Below are 19,759 nucleotides of genomic sequence, written 5' to 3'. Positions count from 1 at the left end.
AATTTTTTTATGTTAAATATTATTATTATTATTATAAAGTCATACGTGGGGAAGTGAAGTGGGTGTTTAGATCTGTGCAGTGCTCTGCGTCTTCTGTCCCCGCCTTTTTCACGCAAGCAGCTTTTATTTTTTTAATCATTAAGTATTATAATGGTAATATTTTATTTATTTTTGTTTATTTCCTCTCCTATAATAATAATAATAATAATAATAATAATAATAAAACAAAATTTATTTGCAATGGCAGGTGTGGTGTCGATGTGAAGTCTTAAACCGATCCCATGCTCATGTCATCTTTTTCATCCAAAAAAAAAATCGCATTATTATATTATCAGTTTGGTTTATTTATACATAAAAAAAATATTTGGCGTGGCTTTTCTCTTTTTCTTTTCTTTTTTTTTTTGAGGTGGAAACATGGAAGTTGAAGGTTGGTAAGGGATGGATAGTATTTCACATTTTGGTCCCACCCTCTAAAGGAAAATGACTTTTTATGAATCTTATGTTGATGATGCTATTGCTTTGCCTTTTTTTTTTATTTATCTTTCAATTTTTTTTGTGAAAAAAAATTAGAAATGGATAGATTATTTAATTTTTTATGTCAAAATAAAATATATTATATTTAATAATTTAAAATAAATGATTATAAATCGTATATTTAAAATGATTTTAATAAATAATTATCAATAAAATTTAAATTTAAAATTTTTTTATAAAAAAATATAAATCTTAATCAATTAAATCAATCATCGATCATTTGTTGTTCATCTCAAAATTTAGAAAAATTAAAAAAAAAAAGTAAAAGATGTCCGTGATTCTAATTCCACCAACTACCCGTTTAGAGGGAAATGAAAAAACCCAAATAAATCATACTAATCTAATACTAATACAATTATTACTCTTTCATTTTTAAATTGTTAGTTGTCACTTCTTTTATTTTTTATTAAATTTAAAAAAAACGTTGATTTTGATGTATTTAATATAAATTTTTAAAGGGAAAAAAAAATTGAATTGGAGTTTTTAAAAATGAGTTATATATGAACTTGTCTTAAAGTCAAAATTGAACTGTTGGAATCTTCTTTTTTTTAAAGTAACTTTTATAAAGCATTTTTAGAGACATTAGCCCAATAATCTGTGTCCTAAGAATTATTTATTGAGTCAAAAAAAAAAAGCATTAAACATGGTAAGTGCTCTATTAACAAATTATCTCATGTTATTCAACAAAAAAGGGCAACCGTTCAAAGAAATTATTAGGTATAGGAATTGAATTTTTAATTCTTAAAAACAATTTTGATATGATAAAATATTATGGGATAGACTTATATCTTAGTAAACTTATTTAAAAATTGGATTACCTATTAAAATAAAAAAATTGTCTAAATTTTAAGAAAATTTGAACAAAAAAAATTAAGACCTATTAAATGGACTTAGATATAAATTTTAAATTCCTTTAAATTTTGGAACAAGTTTTTTTTTTTAAAAAAAAATTAATGTTAAAATCTGGCCCAACTCAATTAAATTATATATAATTAAATTATTATAATTATTTTTATATATTTAGATTTTATTAAAAATATCACATTTTAGTTAAAAAACTAATTTTAAATTTGAAAACAAATTGAGAAATGTATCAAAACATTGAAAGTATAAACAAAAAAGAAGTAAAAATCAAACATTATGACTTTATAGGGTTTTGTTTTGTCTGTGTAACTTTTTATCTTCTCCCAAACTAATAGCCGTTCCTCTCATAAATTTCATCTTCTCTCAAAGCAAGGCTTTTCCATGTATCTTTTCCGTTTTTCCTTGTACTTTAACATCTCCAAGTTTCTTTCTCCTTTTATTTGTCTTAATTTTCTCTCATCAGTTATCACTCTATAAGTTAGAACGGCGAAGCATCCATTTTATTTTTTTATCAGAATTTAATGATTAAAATTTTCTTTTCTCAGCATTTATAATTTTTTTTAGGTATATATTATGCGTCATTTTTTTTATTCCATAATCCTATAATTTCTTATTATTTTTATTTTCAGTTTTATATTCTAATTTTTTAGTTATTTGTTTATAACTGTTTTAGTCAAGTTTTGGTTTTTAGTTATAATCTTAGTAATGAATTTAAATAAAATTTATAAATATTACAAAACATATTTTTCTAAATTTTTATTTTAATATTTTATTTATTTTTTATTTTTTTTGAATTTATTTATTACATAAATTGGGTCTTAACGAACGAACCTAAGTATTCTTTTTACAATTAGGATCGAACCTGAAAAAATTTAAGACCCGAATTATTACGTCGAGGTGGATTTGTACAAACAAATAAGTTGTTAATATTAGACATAAACTTGATCCAATCCAGGTCTTATCCTACGTTATAGCAAAGCATTTTCAGAATAATATTCCCAAAAATTGTTTGGTGTCATGACTTGTATTGGTTTGTTGGATTGCGTATTAATCGACTAATTAATGCTTTTTTAACTTAGGTGCAAAGGCTTTTTTTTTTTTTTAAAGAACTTACAAGAAAAGTTGAATGGCTTAGAAACAATTAAAGTTTCCTAAAAGGTACGAGTGTTTATTTATGCAATTAAGTTTGGATTAAATCACATCATTATAAGAATTAGTTAGTGATATATTTGTAATTATTTCATTAGACAGTTTGATTTATTTTATTGTTTTTTTTTTCATTTAACACATTCTCTTATTTATTTTTAATCATAAATTATATGATATCTATCTTAGAAATGAATGTTAACTATATGATCTCTTTTATTAACACTTATTCTATGAGGTGAAGTTGATATTTTTAAGTTGATAAGAGATGAATTAAATATTTATGACTTTTAGGTCTCAAATGTTGGGTTCTCATTCATTTTAATAACTTTAATCATACTTAAAACCTAAAGTAAGATTCAAAAAATGATGGTTTTATTTGTGGTTCATAATTCGTAATAATTATATTTATTTTTTTTTGTGAATTTAATATCAAAGAGGTTAGTTAATATATTACATATATAAATAAATGAGGAATAAAATAATGATAAAAATTAAATGTTAAAAAATCCTTCGTTATTGAAAAAAATTCTTTGGATAAAAATGATAAGAAAATGACAAATTAAAAGATTCATGTGATTAAATTAGTAATATATATATATATATATTACTAAATTAAATTTGTAAAGAATATAATATATAAGTAAACCTCCAACTTAATTAAAAAAAATTAAATTAAATTTTTTTATTACATGAAATTAAAATATCATTAAACTACAAAATATATATTTAAATATTTTAACAGCCAAGTGTGTGTCCTGTCCTAGATAATATTTTGAACTTGTAATCATTAAATGGAGAAAATAAAACATGTATCCCTTTATGGAAAAACTAGTCATGACATAGAGAAAGAGTAGTGATGATTAGACTTGTAAATTTTGGAGTTTTTTCCACTATAAGGGTTAATTAAAATTTTATTCCCAAATTATTAGAATACTTTTAAATTTAGTTTTTCTTAATGAGGTATATCAAAGCATATTATAAGCCTCATTTTTAGTACTATATATGTGACAATTGAACTAGGTTACTTTCCTCACCTAAAAGAGAAACACTATTGCTTTGGTCAAGTCTTTTCTTTAACGCTCATTAAACTAATACAACATAGCACAATAATATCCCTCACCTATAATCCTTTTTTGGTGACGTGCACGAAGGATTTATACAGTGAAAAAAATTTTTTTAGAAAAATTCAAAAATAAATAAATTATTTAACTTTTTTAAATAAAAATCAGATATATTGTATCTGATTATATAAAAATAATAATTAAAAATTATTTATTAGAAATAATTTTAATAAAAATTATTAATTTAATTTAATTTCAAAATTTTTATATCAAAATAAATGATTATTGTCACTTGAACCTTCTTTTGTTATAAATGGATTCGTCACCGACTCGGTATCCAAATATTCCAAAATTTTTTATAATATGATTTTACGTGAGTTATGGAAATCCAAACGGAAGCCATTAAGATATAAGCCTGGACGTGACAGGAGTCCTTTGGGTGGACCAAACCGAACAAATACCGTGACACGTGTTTTGAATCGTGGAGGGCCATCCATGGCGGGGGAGCCTCTGCCTGCACCTGCACTGCATAAAGGAGGTTAGATGGAAGGGTCATCCTCGTCCGTCAACACTCATCACCAATTGCAGGACGATCTCTCTCTCTCTCTCTCTCTCTCTATCTATCTATATATTATTATATCCTTCATAAAATGAAGGGTGCGAAAGAATCAAATGCTCTAACCCACCACCAAATTTAATTTCCTTCCTAAAATATTCATCAAACAATAGAGGAATCCGACACTACCACCTCCGTTTAAAAGCGACCTGTGGGCGGATGTTCTTCGCTTGTGCTTTCTCTGCAATTTAATCCTTCTTTAATTTGGAATTTATTTTTAATAAAATTCTTCTTTCACATATGATCCCATGTTATTTATCACTGTTGCCAGAACCGGTTGAACGGTGGAGCTTATCCGGTCCGGGACAGTTCTTCAAATAGATGCATGTGGATCAGTTAAGAACAAATCAATTACATTCCATTAATAAAGTTAGATCCTCGTTAAATTATTTTTTAACATTAATTTTTTAATATTTAATAACTTAAAATCTATTTATAAGTGTCAAAATTTAAAATTTTGATACCTTATTTTTATAATAATTATCTTATCATAAAATTAAATTCATATTTTTATTAAATATTTATTATATTTAACACTCCTGTAATATCAAATTCATAATTTTAATAAATAAAACATCTTTAATTAGACCAACCGATTGAACGGAGAAATGAATATCTAACTGATTTGATCTCAGCTTTTTAAAACAGTTCTCTCTCTCTCTCTCTCTCTCTCTCTCGCCAAAATAAGTGAAATTATTTCACATTTTCATCCTTCCCCAATTTCCATTTTTCATGCATATTTTTCATTCAAACCTTATTCCAACACTTGCAACAGTCGAGAGAAGTAACTAGGCAAGACCCACGAGAAAGAGAGGAGATAGGATCGATGCATGGGACAAATAAATGGCAAAAGGATTGGGGTGTCAATGTCTCACATGTGCCATCAATTATTGATGGCAAATTTTGGATCTAGAAAGCAACTTAACAGGATCTCATGTGGAACTTTTTTCTTTTTCCTTTTACTGCTGTTTAGTGCGTTGTATAAGAAATTCTTTTGAGTCATTGGCAACACCATTACCATTAGTCATATCGTTGTTTCAGTAGCAGCTTTGGGGCAATTTCATGTCCAAATTTGTTAAACAAATGAATATATATATATATATGTTAATATTATATATTCTACTGTAGCAATCGGGTAATTGTTTTAATGATAATAAAGGGTGAGATTTTAGAATAATATTTATTAACTCTTAAATTCAAGCTTTACAGCCATGTTTAGCTTTTTGATTTGCTGATTGTTGATTTACAAGTACTTGTTTATTAATTTCTTTTTCTTGATGGATATGATAATTTATTTGATTATGATTGTAATTTTTATTATATATAGATGCAATATCATAAGAAATTACATATTGTATTGTAGGTTGGACTTTGATGGGTAAATTAGATTAGGATTTAATTAGGAACCAACCTCAATATGAACTATATATATCTATACCATAATATAAAAGTTATCCCTCAATTGTAACAGTAAATAGTTATTCAATTGAAATTTTCATTGCGTGACACATGTTATTTAATAATTATCCTTCAATAAATTTTTGTTTTAAATTTTAATAAATCTATTATTATTATTTAAAATAGTTTCCAAAGCTATCAATGGTTAGTTCAAGCCGTAAAATAAAATTTTATTCTTTATTACTTAAGTTCGAATTCGTTGGAAGGCTATAAAAAAAATAACTTTTCATAAATTCAGTAGAGCCTATGTAAATAAACTTATTTAAATCGGCTTAGAGAAGAATGTACTTGGCAGAACACAAAAATCTTTTACCACTAAATAAAAAAAAAAAGTAATCTATAAATCTATTAATATTCGTAAGGGCATTCAATTTGATGACATTTGTCATCTTATAATTGGATGTTTAATAATTTTTTTATGTTATTTAAAATTAAAGGTCAATCTAAATTGTTTAAAATCGAAAAAAAAAAGAAAGAAAAGCAAATAGCTTCTATAAGCTTACAGACAAAGAAGCTTTTGAGTAAAAAATTAATAAAAACAATTTTTGATAAATAATTTGATAAAAAAATTACAAAAATTACAAAATATCGATAATTGTTTGATGAGTTTCAAGTAATTAGCCCTTAAAAGACTACTTTTCTTTTTAATTAATGTTTTATTTTATATTTATTTATATCTTCATACATAAATAAGGAAATATAATAATTTATATTGTTTTAAAAATTAAAGGTACCATTGAAAGACAATTTTCATTTAATTAGGCCTTGCCTTTTGTTTCCTTACAATTTGCTTTAAAAGAGAATTAAAAAATCAATAACTCAATGAAAACAAGAAATTTAAAATTTTTAAAAGAAAACCTGTTAAAATATATCAATTTATCTATTTTTTTACTAAATTAAATTGAATAATTAAATATATTTAATTGCAAAAAAATCCTAAAATGAGAATTTTAAAATTTTGGAACTTACGATTTTTATATCTTCATACATAAATAAAAAAAATGTATACATTTAAATTCAAATAATTAATATTATTTTAGAATGAAAAATTGATCCCGATCGGAATCGGGCAAATTATCTAGTAATAATGATAATAATGATTGGGAACCACCAGATAAGAAAATCCCTTAGAAGCAAAGCGATGAAAAACTCATGTCAGTTTTTGAGTGGAAAGATGGTTTGTGGTATGTCTCAGTGACCCAATTAAGACAAGCAAGAGAGAAATGATAAAATTGGTAATAATGCCATCATTTCCAATATCATCACACAAGATTTGAATAATAAAATTGCAAGCAGCCAGCAGGTGGGTTTGGTAGCTGATAATGGGAGATTGACAAATCATCTTAGCTTGATTCCTGGAGGCATGCACCGACTTTAATTTGTAATCTCATCTGAAAGATACAAGTAATACTATATACTATTATTTTACCAATTGGGTTTCGATCGATTTACCATGGATAACTAATAATTGATAAATAAAATCTTCTCTCATCTCATCATCATAACAACAATCCTCCAATAATCCAATAGGGTTGACTTAGTAATTCTGACCTTTCCTTAATTACTACTTTAGGTTGATCTTTTTTTTTATTTTTTTATTTTGTTCATTACATTGCAATTATTACTTCTTTTACAAACATTAATCCAATAAAATTACCGCTTGGACACTTAGTTCTCCATCCATTTGGCTAATCGTGCCTCCTGCATGCTCCAAGAAGTTTCAAGATTTTGTGCTCCACCCAATTCCAAACACTAGAAGATTTCAGAAAGTGGCACTCAGATTAAGTGCTGAAGAAATTAAATTAATTAATTTAACATGCCATTTATTTTAATCTGGGTCAAACGGCTAAAGCCTCAAACAATTTGTTTTTGTTTATCTCTTAGGTAAAATTAACGTGTTGTTCAACTTCAAGAGGAATATAAATATAAATTAATCAAGCAATATTGTTGACGTATGTTTTAATAGGAATAAAAAAAAAAAAGAAAACAGAAAAGACTAACTAGCTAACCTCTAATTGGATGGACTTGAAACCAACAGAGGCAAGGAGAATTGGCAATAGTGGTTCGAAAGAGAAGAATCATGGATATAGGCGTTTGTAGTGGGGTTGGATCGGATTGATCTTTGGAAATCTTTAGTTAAGGAATCGTGTCATGAATTTAGAAAGAGGCCATAAATCTTACATTTATTGAGAATTAAAGTACAATTTAAAATATAAATATTCTGAAATATTTTTTTTGAAATAAAATTGTAAAATTTAATGGGTTGAAGTAAAAATATTGTACTAATTAATATGGATTGTGACACTTACCATGTTTAATTTTTAAAAAGTTATTAAAATATTAATATTTTTAAAGAGGATCTTTGCAATATATATTTGCAATATATATTTTAAAATTAAAAATTAAAAATTTATTTTTATTCGTTAAATAATATTTTGAACGGATCAAATTGAATTAAAAATTTAAAATCTTAATAAAATCCCCGATCTATCCGGTTCAGGACAGATCTAATCATGAACTACTTGAGTTGCAAGGTAATTAATTGTGGTGGGAAAAATGAGATGTTGCAATGAAATTAATGATATATATATATATATATTACATAAAAAGTAATGTCATAGTGGCACGGGTAGGTAATGGTACTAATATTGGTTCTGGGAATAGTGCATGATCTTACTTTCAAATCTATAACGATTATTAGTTCTATAAATTCATTTTAAAGTTGAATTGAATCAACTATTAGTTTGCAACCTTGAAAACACAATACATAGAAAGAGAGATTGTATATATCCCACATCATCTTTAAATCCTCCGAGCTACTGGCGTTAAGTAATTAATGATGTATATTCCATCATCTCTTGAATCATACCTTTTTATTTATTTATAAAGTTACAAATACAAGTGATAATTAAAAATAAAAGCAACTATTACCATCCTGCATATAAAATCAATAAAATAAACCTAATAAACAAATCAATTCACAAAGTCATTTATGGTGAAATTTAAACATGATGTCCAAAGGTATTGAGCCTCCTCTTTGCCTTTGCCATTGAGAGGATACCTCATTGGTCTCTTGAATCGCACTGAAACTTGGCATTGGCTTGATAAGAAGCATCCAACTTCCCTGACTAGCACCTTATTATTGTAATTAACTAACTATATATATATATATATATATTGTATGAATAATAATTCCTAACATTTATACACCGAATATGGATTGGTCAGCACATTGTTGACTTACATAGATTAATATGGAATTACGTAATAGTGAATGAAAGACTTTTTTTTTTCAAATGAAATAATAAATACAAGAAAAGTTATAATTATATTATAATCAACCAACAAATTATATCATAATTAAATAATCAAATCTATATACGCATGCATATGGTGATCACAATGCTAAATGGAAAAAATGAAATTGGGGATTGTATAATGCACAGACGAAAACTAAAGTACGGCATCGTGAGACAGAGATGGTTATGCCTCCACTTTATCCCAATGAATGGGCTCTGACTCCAACCACACTTTTGGGTTAAACCTTGGCTTCCCCCCATTGCAGACCCTGGCCGTTGGTTTTGCTGATCGATTTGATTATTATCTATTTTCACTGGGTAACTCCTCTTCTGGGCCACATCACAACCCTTTAATTTTGTGCTCTCTGACGACACCCGCACCTATCCTGCTTAGAGCCTGATTTAGGGTTCTATCTGCCCTCATAATCTATTCTCTAGCTCTCCCATTTATATACCTTCCTAATTATGCTTGTTGGTTGTTCATTCTTTGCTTTTGCTTCATTAGATAGCATTGCAAGTCTTAGCATTTTTTCATTTTTTCAAGGGAATGCCATGTTAAAATGCTTTTCTCTCTAATTCGAGAAAAAAAGTTTTCTACTTGCTGCTAGCTCTGCTACCCGAGTCTCCCTTATTTTAGGTGTGCCATCCTTCCTTTCTCAAGCCAATGTTTGCAAGGTGATTCATTTGCATCTTTTTTCTTGGGTGATTATGATTCATTTGCATTTTTCTCGCAAATCTCAACTTACTCAGTTTTTATTGGTAATTGTTAAAGGATACTAATTACAGATAGACAACCATGATACTAGACCGACTTCATTTTTTTTTTTTTTTTCATTTTCAAGTGTTTCATATTACTTATTGTTCTGGAATTATCCCTTATTTGCTTGACAAACTGTCAGGATACACCTAATGTAATAAAATATACATTAGTTAAGTTTTGGATTTATATAAGATTATATTTAATGTATTATTAGTATATAAATTTTATATGTTAACTGTTAATAAATTAAATAATATTATTTTATTAATAAATAAATATAAATTTTTAAAATAAATATACAAATAATTAATATATATTTTAAAAATTTATTTGTTAATAAAATGATATAATTTAATTTATCTCATTAATAAATTATTTAATTTACTGATAATATATATAATTTATATATGGACACTAATATAAACCAAAACCTATATATATTGTGAATTTACATTTAAACTGAGTTACTTATTTGCAATTAATTTTAGGTTAGACAGCACGTGTTGAAAATTTAGCCTAAATTGAATTATCTCATCTCACCTATCATTTGTTCCTTCGCTTTAAATTGCACCTTTCAACACTTCATTCATTTGGGACAATAAATTAAGAGATCATATATAGATCCTCTTGAAAAAAGAGTCCAATACCTATAGTCAATCATTAAACTTTGATCCATCCAATGAATTTGTGGACGTAACTGATGGGTTAAAGAATCCAACTATAAATTGAGAGACGTTTGGTACAAGCTATGACTGCTCAAACAGTACTCCACTCAAATTATCTCAGACAGTCTACATATTCTTTCTCTCATTTCAAATCTGGTATATGATTTGTTGTTCTTTTGTTGGAGATTATATATATTAATTTCTTGCTGTTTCGGATCTCTTTCAAGGCAGCAGCCTCCATCTTCTAATATCTTTTTGACCTCTTCCTTTATTCCAAGAGTATTTGTGTTCTTAGTCTTAGAAATTAGAATAAGTACTTCTTCATAATACAGTTCTTATGGTTTGATTGGCGTCCTCCTCATCCTTTACACAGAGGCTAGTTATCAAATGTTTAATCAATTTTGTGTGCGTTTGATAAGTAAAAAAAATGGCAAGAATATGCACTGAACTTGTAAGGTTGGAAACATATATTGAAGAACTTAGCTAGCTAGGGACCATTTGCTTCAACCGTTGCAAATGAGGTTTGATCGTTGCAAGTAATATGTTGGAATTTAAATCTCATTATTTTGGATTCTTTGTTTAGTTAATTAGAAGAGATATCATGTGGGAGACTAATATTTAAATCAGAAACAATCATTAACCGATTATTAATTAGTGATCAGACACGGTCTTAATTTCCGTAATACTAATATTACCGTTTCCTTCCCCAGCCACTCACTGAAGCTTGATTCTTCAACCTTGCTTCTTGAAATAGGCCAAAATAGTAGAGCAGGAGTCAACCAAGAATACTTTTATATAATTCGGTGCAACTCACGTGGCAGACAAGGTCTTGCTAGTCAGAGCAAAAAGATATATTATCCTCGCTGCCTGCCATTTTTTTTCTGCTAGCTACCTCAAATTTCCACAAGAAAATTATATCTATGCGGATTCTATGGTCGTAAAATTAATTTCTCCTACTGCTTGCGTTATCCACTGCCATCACTATTGATGACTGTCGAGTGGTCATCGTGCCTTTTTCATGCTCTTTATAGACTATATAAACCAGCCAAACCAAACCACATCGCTTAGCGCCATCGTTTGTCTGGCAATTCATGTGCTTGCAATACCCTCATCATGGTGATTGCCATCTTTATCAAATCTCTCCTAATGATATGTTTGTTTTCTATTTCAGTTAATGACTTAATGGGTTTTTTGAAGGAAAAGGGATTCGAATCCTACCAGAGACACATGTACTCATGATGCCAAATGCTTGAAAGCAGCGATTTTTTTTTTCTTTCTATATCTTAGATAAAAACTGTCATTCTATTCATTTTACACAAGCACTTATATAAGTTCGAAATGATTTACTATTTAATTAGCGGGTTGACATCTTTACTTTCCTCCATCATCTCTCTTAATTTGCCTGTAACACAAGAACAAATATAATTAGACATATGCTATAAACATAGTATTTATACATATATTTATTTATATAAGTTTTCTTCTTTAACTAATTCTTGCTCCAATAATAACTGAGATATTTTGCATTTGGGTTTTATTTCCTAGGGACAGAATATGATTATAGTAATGGTGAATTGGGTGCGAGAGACATTCATATTTTTCATTTTAGCAATATTTTCCAAGGCAATTGGCACAAATGCTTACTCGAGAAGAAGTGCACCAGCTGACAGTGTCCCTAACGAGTGCTTGAGCTGGAGAATGGCGGTGGAGACCAACAATGTGCGTGGATGGCGCACCGTCCCAACTCATTGCCTTGGCTACATTGAAACTTACATGATTGGCGGGCAATACGAGCAGGACGTTAACTATATCGTGGAACAAATAGAGAGCTACGTTAGGGATCTAGTTGTGGGTGGCGATGGCATGGATGCTTGGATCCTGGATGTTGATGACACCTGCATCTCAAATATCTTTTACTACAAGGGAAAGAAATACGGGTACTAATTTTAATTTGCTACCTCAATTAATTATTATCAAGGTTTAATTTGATCAATAGATCCTTCCTGGCTAATTGAATTTCAACTTAATTTGTGAGCCATATATATAGGTGTGACCCTTATGATCCTTCGGCTTTCAAGGCATGGGCAATGAAGGGAGGGTGTCCAGCGGTTCCTGCTGTACTTGGATTGTTTACCAAGCTGATCGACAGCAGATTTAAGGTGTTCCTGCTAACTGGAAGAGACGAGGAGACGCTAGCCCCCTCCACCATTGCTAATTTGCATAACCAAGGATTTGTCGGCTATGAAAGGGTGATTTTTAGGTAAGACGCGTGCATTATTGGTACACCAACTTTTACTTTTCTTCTTTATATGATATGTGGGGTATTAATATCTTGGAAAGGTCAATGTCTCTATGAGGAGAAATTTCCAGGAAGCTGACGCATGGACACAGAAAGCTAACTTGCTTGCTTTGAAACATTAAGAGAAGAAGGTCAATTAGATTCCAAAAATAATTTGGAAATGAATAGTTGCAAACACATATTAATTACTTAACACTACTTCCAGTTAGCATAAATTTCAGATACTATTTATAACATTTGAATCATAAATTACAAAATAGGCTTAGCTAATTAAGTTTTATTAATTTAATGCTGCTTATAGTTGTGGAATTTTGTCATATGTAGTCAACGTTCATGCAAGTCTTTATTTTATTATTATTATTATTGTTATCTTAATTTGGAGTTATCAGACACCCAAATGTTTTAGATAAGGAAAGACACATCGATTCAGGTTCCTCTTCATCCTAAGCTGCCAAACCACGCAACTTGACATACCTGTCCGGTCTTGAAGTGAGAATCATTGTTAGCCAAATTACTATCATGAAGATTGAAGTGATGGGTATATTTGGAGGCTAATCAAATCACTGAGACATTTAAACCAAGTAATAGATTGATTAAAATCGTTTTTAATTTGTTTTTGTTTCTAAATTAACAGGACCCAACCTTTCAAAGGGAAAAGTGCGGTGGTTTTCAAGTCTGAAATTCGAAAGCAATTAATGGAAGAAGGGTACAGGATATGGGGGAATGTTGGCGACCAATGGACTGATTTGCAAGGAGAATGTTTGGGCAACCGAACTTTCAAACTCCCGAATCCAATGTATTGTGTTCCTTAATGAATCCAAAAACAATAGGGAATGCCCCTGCCTCCGCCTCTGCCTCTGCAATAACACTTGACATTGGCCTTCTCACCAGCAATGGGCTTCTTCTTCTTCATGTTTACTCGTTGACCAAAATCTCAACCTACATTTGACGTGTAATCCTTGGTCACAATGAATTAATTAATGTAACAATCATTAACCATTTATAGAAAAAAAAAATAAAGAGAGGAGCAAATCAATGCTCACTTGGTATTTTCAAATAAAAAGAAAAAACTATTCACACCGATTAATTCAATTGATAAGAATTTTGTTATTAATCACGTAGGATTAAGCTCAAAGCAAACTTTCGACCATTTTAAAAAATTGTTTATAAATTTCAAACTAAAGATTACAAGAGTTGATCCATGTTTCATTAAAATATATTTATAAGAATTAAAAAACTAAAATTTTAAAGTGAACATATACGATAATTAATTGGTATATAGAAAAATAAATTTTTTTCATTTTTTAATAAATAAATTAAAATATCATTCAAAATTCGGAATCATTCAAGGTCCAAAACAGAAATAAAGAATTTGGCAGGAAATTTCGCCATAGACAGGGGAGGCAAGCAGTTTTGTTAGCTTCCCAACGTACAGAATTGACTAAATAAAAAGAAAAAGAATCTCATTCTCATTATAACTTGATAAATCCTATTTGATTGATTTGTTATTAATTAAAAAATCCTTAGCAATCAATTAGCAAATTAAAAAAAAAAAGAAGAATGAATGATGGAGATGTGTCAAGGCAAATTCAGCAGATGGTGAGATTCATCCGCCAAGAGGCTGAGGAGAAAGCCAATGAGATTTCTGTCTCTGCTGAAGAGGTTGTAATTGATCTTCTTCTTTGTTTTGATATATATATATATATATATATATATATATATTCACACACACACACACACACACTAGTATTTTCCTAGGCATGCATCCAGCTAATAATTATAGACCTGTACATATAAGAATCAGGAATTTAACATTGAAAAGCTGCAAATAGTTGAAGCTGAAAGGAGAAAGATCAGACAAGAGTATGAGCGGAAGGGAAAGCAGGTGGAAATTCGCAAGAAAATGTGAGTATTTTGTTATATATATACATATATATATAAATAAATATTGATGAAGTAAATATAATTGAGTGCTTGCAGTGAGTACTCAATGCAACTGAACGCGTCAAGAATAAAAGTGCTTCAAGCACAGGATGATTTGGTGAACTCCATAAAGGAAAGTGCGAGAAAGCAGCTGGTGCGTCTCTCAAATGACAAAAGGGGATATGAAAACCTCCTCAAGGCATTGGTTGTTGAGAGTCTGGTGAGGCTGAGGGAGACAGCAGTGTTGCTGAGGTGCAGAGAGGTCGATCGAAAGGTGGTTGAGTCGGTTTTAGAAGAAGCAAAACGAGATTACGCTGACAAAATCAAAGTAGCAACCCCTAAGGTTACCATCGACAATGTCTACCTTCCACCGCCTCCCACCAAGGCTGATTCCCATCAACCTTACTGGTACGTAATATCATTTTCTGCCTTCCTGCCTTAATCGGGAGTAACATGAAAACCTTATTGTTTTGCTTGGTTTATACATGCATGAAATATATGAAATAGCTCGGGCGGAGTTGTGTTGGCTTCAGAAGACGGGAAGATAGTGTTGGAGAATACTTTAGATGCACGCCTGGATGTTGCTTTCAGACAGAAACTACCTCAGGTCAGGTCTATATTTACTACTAACCATACAATCAATATTCACCACTTATTACCAAGCTTTCTATTTTATCATTCTTCGACTTCAAGCCTATCATTGTTGCCCAAAAAGAAAAAAAGGAAAAAGAATGAAAGGAACACATTACATATATATATATTGCATTATATAATATACAATCATAGATTAAATTATATATATATATTTATATATACGAACTTGTGATGAAATTTTTTGGTTTAATTTGTTATTTATGTTATATATTCATGCAGATTCGAAGGTGTCTGGTGGGACAAGGAGGTGCATGATCAATTTCTCTTGCTGTATATGGATTGCATATTTCAGCTAGCCTTCATGATTTTGAAGACATAGGTTAATAATGTTTCATTTGATCAGAAAGTAGTCCTATCAATCACAAAAGAATAAATTTGAGAAAGTAGTATATGCTACTTACTTTCTCCAACCCTTTGTCAATTTGAACTATGTTCTCTTCTCTGCTAATAACTTTGGAATAAACTAACTTAATTTGGTTGCTTCTATATAACATGTATTACATATCCGAAAGCAGCCTCAGGCCCTTTTTCCTGTTTCTTTCTTATTGAGAGGCCCGTTTCATGGTGGGCTCTGGGATGCTAAGTTTGGACAAATTCAGGATAGGTATTGAAGGAGCCCATAGTCAAGTCAAGGCTGAACATAGCACATTGCGTTAACCACTTACAAAAAACATAAAGACAATCGCCTATTGCAAATTGTCATGTCAAGAAATCAATTTTCAAGTTCTTTTCTATTCTATCCTATCCTATCTTATCCGTATGTATTTCCAAGGCATTTGTGCTTTCTGATTGGGAAAAAGAATATCTACTTTTGCTAGAATAGCTGATCATGACATGATTGTGCCCTTGCCGTGTAAATAGAGACATTGACGCGGAAAAGGGGGACTTGGCCTGCTTTGTTACATGAAGGGTCTTAGTGTTAACCAACCAGCAACAACTATTTAAATCAAATGAAGTCCAGATTGAATAGATCTTATCATCAAAATAATATTGTATTAGTTTTAATTTACGATATCATAAATTCTTTTAAATGCTAGGTGAGATTTGTCAACCAAGTACTTGGAATCTTTTCCCTCCCTCCCACGGAAAATAATTGTGACTTTATAGAAAAATTCCACGGAATCTTCAATGTTGCTTTCTAATAGTATACATGCAATGCAGGGCCAAGTTCCTGGTATGGCCACGGTTGTGAAGCTGATAAGGACTCTTCTACATAGGGATGGTAATATAACACTTTTTGCTGATAGTCAAGGTATCAAACCCTTTAAATTTAACTTAATTGCGATGAAATTAAATTGAATTCCAATCTGAAAGGTTAAACCAGATCGGCCCTTTCGTTACTGTTGACAAGTTATACCATATGTTTATATGTATATAAATTGTTGAATTGCTTCAAATAATTTTGTTATATTTCATTGCAGTCGTGGAATTATGGGGATTTAGGTTTTGAACCTGATCCAGAGGGCATTAAGGGTATATATGTTTTGGTATCCAAGATATTTTTAGGAAAAGAATTAGCAGTTACTTCAAATTGATGCTTTCATCGTGTTGTATCATCTATAAAGACCTAACAGGGGCTTGGGTCGTTAGAGGCGGGAATCTGTATGTGAGTCAAGTATTAATCATATGTTTGTTATTGTAACACACTAAATGTGAATGTTTTTTGTTACTAAGTAATCCATTTGCAATGGATTTGCAATATCGATTATGTTAGGGGGTCATTTTTTCTAGTCTTTATCATTCACTATTAGACCAACTCAATGCATGAGGGGTTTTCTTTTAAAGCCTGAAAATGTTTGAAATATATATTATTTTATTTTACTAATAAGGTTGTGGCTTGTGAAGTTGGATATTAAGGTTATCTAAAAACTAATAACTAATTGAAAGTGATGTTACGGAACCGTTTACTTTTTAAATTTTGCACAGCTGAATATCATTTGGGATTTCTCTCCTTCAAATGAACTCATAAAGAAATGCATTGAGTTCATTTGAAGTAACAAGTAACTACATTTGAAAGAACAATTCATGTTTGATGTATGAGTTTATGTTGGGTAATATATACTTCACTGACTCAGACTGCATCAGGTTCATGCTCATGGGTTTTAAAAGTTATCTCCATTCTCCTCTCTTATATTAGTTTTTATTTTTTTGGGGGTGGTGGTGGAGATTTCTTTTATTGTCATAAAATCTAGATCTGGGAGATCTATCGCTAGATATTAGCTTTAGGAGTCGTCACTAATTTTTTTTGTTTAGGTACGATTGGCCACTCAGGGAATCTATCCTTTCAAGGAACACATAAACTTAAAGGTCCCTAAAAGAATAGGTTCAGATCTATTGACTAGAACAAGGTTTCAGAGTACGGTTACGTGTGAGGAAGGTTGTAGCACCCTCACAACGCCTATCGAAAGATGGTACTAGCTTAATTTTGTGTTATCCAATAAGCCTTAAAATTTTACCAAGTAATTAATTATTGAAAATTATTTTCAATTAACTCTAACACTTTTAGCAAAAAATTGAAAAAATTCTCTCAACTCAAGAGTATACAAGGAGACTATTGTTTCACTTACAGAGGCTCTATTATCGGATTATTTAATATTAAAAAAATCAAGAAAATTAAAAAAATAAGAAAAAAGAATAGTGATTCAACTTTCGATATAAATCTTCTTTTTTTTTTAAAAAAAAACACTCATTGCTTTTATATAAGAAAAATTGATACTTTCAATTTTTCTTTAAAGCATTTGAAAATTCTATTTTCAAGGGAAATTGATACTTTCAACTTTCTCTAAAATATTTTTGAAAATTTTATTTTTAAGAAAAATTGATACTTTTAATTTTTCCCCAAAAAATTTTTTTTTGAAAATTTTATTTTCAAGAAAAATTAATATTTTAATTTTCCCTCGAAATGTTTTTGAAACTTTTATTTTTCAAAAAAATTGATACTTTCAATTTTTCCTTGAAAATATTTTTTTTAGAAAAAATTATTTTCAAGAAAAATTGATGCTTTCAACTTTTTCTCAAAAATATTTTTTAGAAAACTTATTTTCAAGGAAAATTGATACTTTCAACTTTTTTTCAAAAATATTTTTTAAAAAACTTATTTCCAAGGAAAATTGATACTTTCAACTTTTCCTCAAAAATATTTTTTTTGAATGCTTATTTTCAAGGAAAATTGATACTTTCAATTTTTTCTCAAAAATATTTTTTTTGAAGACTTATTTTCAAGAAAAATTGATACTTTTAACTTCTCCTCAAAAATATTTTTTTTAAAATTTTATTTAAAGAAAATCAAAAAATAAAATAAGATAAAAATAAAAAAAATACTAAATAATTTTAATCTAATAAGTAATAATAAATAAATAAATATAAAAAAAGAGAAAAAAAACCTTTTGAACAGCTCGGCTCGGCTCAAAAAATGGCTCGGCTTAAGATAGAAAGGGCGGCTCGAAGACACGGCTCGGGGATGTTGGCTTGACTCGGCTCTAAGGGTCAGCTAGCACTTGGGTCACACACGGGTCAAACGCGGGTTGGCACTCGAGTCGGGTCGCCCGATTTCAAAACGCATGGATCCTCTGGGAATAGTAATGTCAAAACGACGTCGTTTTCAGTAAGTTTAAAATGTTCTAATCTCTATTTTTCAGCAGACCGCTTCTTTCTCTCTCTTTTCTTCTCTTTTTTTTTTTCTCTCTCTCTCTCTAAACAATCCCAGATTTCGATTGAATTTCTATCGAAATTTGAAAAAATCACCCGAATATTCAAATTTGGTCGAAAAACTCGTCGAAAAATTCAAAGTTCGGCAAAAAATTTTGTCGGATTCTGAAAAATTTTTAGAAATTTTTCAAAAAAAAAAGCCAAAAATTCGAAAAAAAATTCTCACCAATTCCTAAAACTGTTCTAATGCACTAAAACTTTTTTTTAGCTTATGTTTCTTCTCTGTGTGTGTTCTGTTCATTTTCTGTAGATCTATTTATAGGGATTCAATCTCAAAATCTCTGAACAATCCAAATTCCCTTTCTGATTAGGTTTTTAATGGTTTAATCCAACTATGATTCTCTACTACCATTATTCACGGTAGAATGCATCCCAATTTTCTAATCCTAATTCCAGCCGAAAATTATCAAAAAAAGATAAAGTTAAAGAGAAAAAAATAAATAATATAAAGAAAACATATATATATATATATTAATAGATAAATGATACAAAAAAATAATATGTTAATAGATAAAAATAATTATACTAGTAGATAAATAATAAATATATTTAAAAAATAAAAAATAAAAAAATAATAATACTAATAAAAATAAAAGTAAAAATGAGCCTATTTTACCCATTTGGACCAAGTCCAATTGATTCGAGCCTGGACCAAATTGGATGTCTACATCTATGAGTCAACGAGCATTGAAAATTACATTATACTTTACTTTTTAATAGCATTGAGTAATGGCTGTTGGGTAGTGGAAATGGAAAAAGATTGTTGTAA

General features: G+C 29.3%; 2 protein-coding genes across 10 annotated transcripts; both read left to right on the top strand.

Moving 5' to 3' along the window:
* The first annotated feature begins 9,394 nt into the window (after window positions 1-9,394).
* On the top strand, window positions 9,395-13,623 carry LOC111288240 (acid phosphatase 1-like). Of its 3 annotated transcripts, none has more exons than XM_089758935.1 (4): window positions 9,395-9,618; window positions 11,952-12,343; window positions 12,454-12,666; window positions 13,340-13,623. In XM_089758935.1, exons 2-4 carry the CDS (start codon window positions 11,961-11,963, stop codon window positions 13,515-13,517), a joined length of 774 nt encoding a protein of 257 aa, XP_089615061.1. In that variant the 5' UTR covers window positions 9,395-9,618; window positions 11,952-11,960; the 3' UTR covers window positions 13,518-13,623. The 3 variants fall into 3 exon arrangements, with proteins under 3 accessions (XP_089615061.1, XP_089615060.1, XP_022734777.2); XM_089758934.1 differs by lacking the exon at window positions 9,395-9,618 and adding an exon at window positions 11,240-11,522 and having other exon boundaries at window positions 11,958-12,343; XM_022879042.2 differs by lacking the exon at window positions 9,395-9,618 and adding an exon at window positions 11,241-11,522.
* Window positions 13,624-14,085: 462 nt separating this feature from the next.
* LOC111288241 (V-type proton ATPase subunit E2-like) lies at window positions 14,086-17,033 on the top strand. 7 transcript variants are annotated; one of them, XM_089760286.1, is made up of 7 exons: window positions 14,086-14,367; window positions 14,504-14,610; window positions 14,686-15,036; window positions 15,136-15,240; window positions 15,502-15,529; window positions 16,444-16,534; window positions 16,704-17,030. In XM_089760286.1, the coding sequence occupies exons 1-7, from the start codon at window positions 14,266-14,268 to the stop codon at window positions 16,730-16,732; spliced, it is 813 nt and encodes a 270-aa protein (XP_089616412.1). In that variant the 5' UTR covers window positions 14,086-14,265; the 3' UTR covers window positions 16,733-17,030. The 7 variants fall into 7 exon arrangements, 5 of the variants coding, with proteins under 5 accessions (XP_089616412.1, XP_089616410.1, XP_022734778.2 ...); XR_016341902.1 differs by having other exon boundaries at window positions 14,090-14,367; window positions 15,502-15,601; window positions 16,704-17,033; XM_089760284.1 differs by having other exon boundaries at window positions 14,090-14,367; window positions 14,510-14,610; window positions 16,704-17,026.
* Window positions 17,034-19,759: the final 2,726 nt, after the last annotated feature.

This window comes from Durio zibethinus, chromosome 4, assembly GCF_047325235.1.
Source record: "Durio zibethinus cultivar Kanyao isolate XHJ-2024 chromosome 4, ASM4732523v1, whole genome shotgun sequence".
NCBI lineage: Eukaryota > Viridiplantae > Streptophyta > Magnoliopsida > Malvales > Malvaceae > Durio > Durio zibethinus.
The sequence above is the reverse complement of the archived record's forward strand: the minus strand, read 5'-3'. Positions and strand labels throughout refer to the sequence as shown.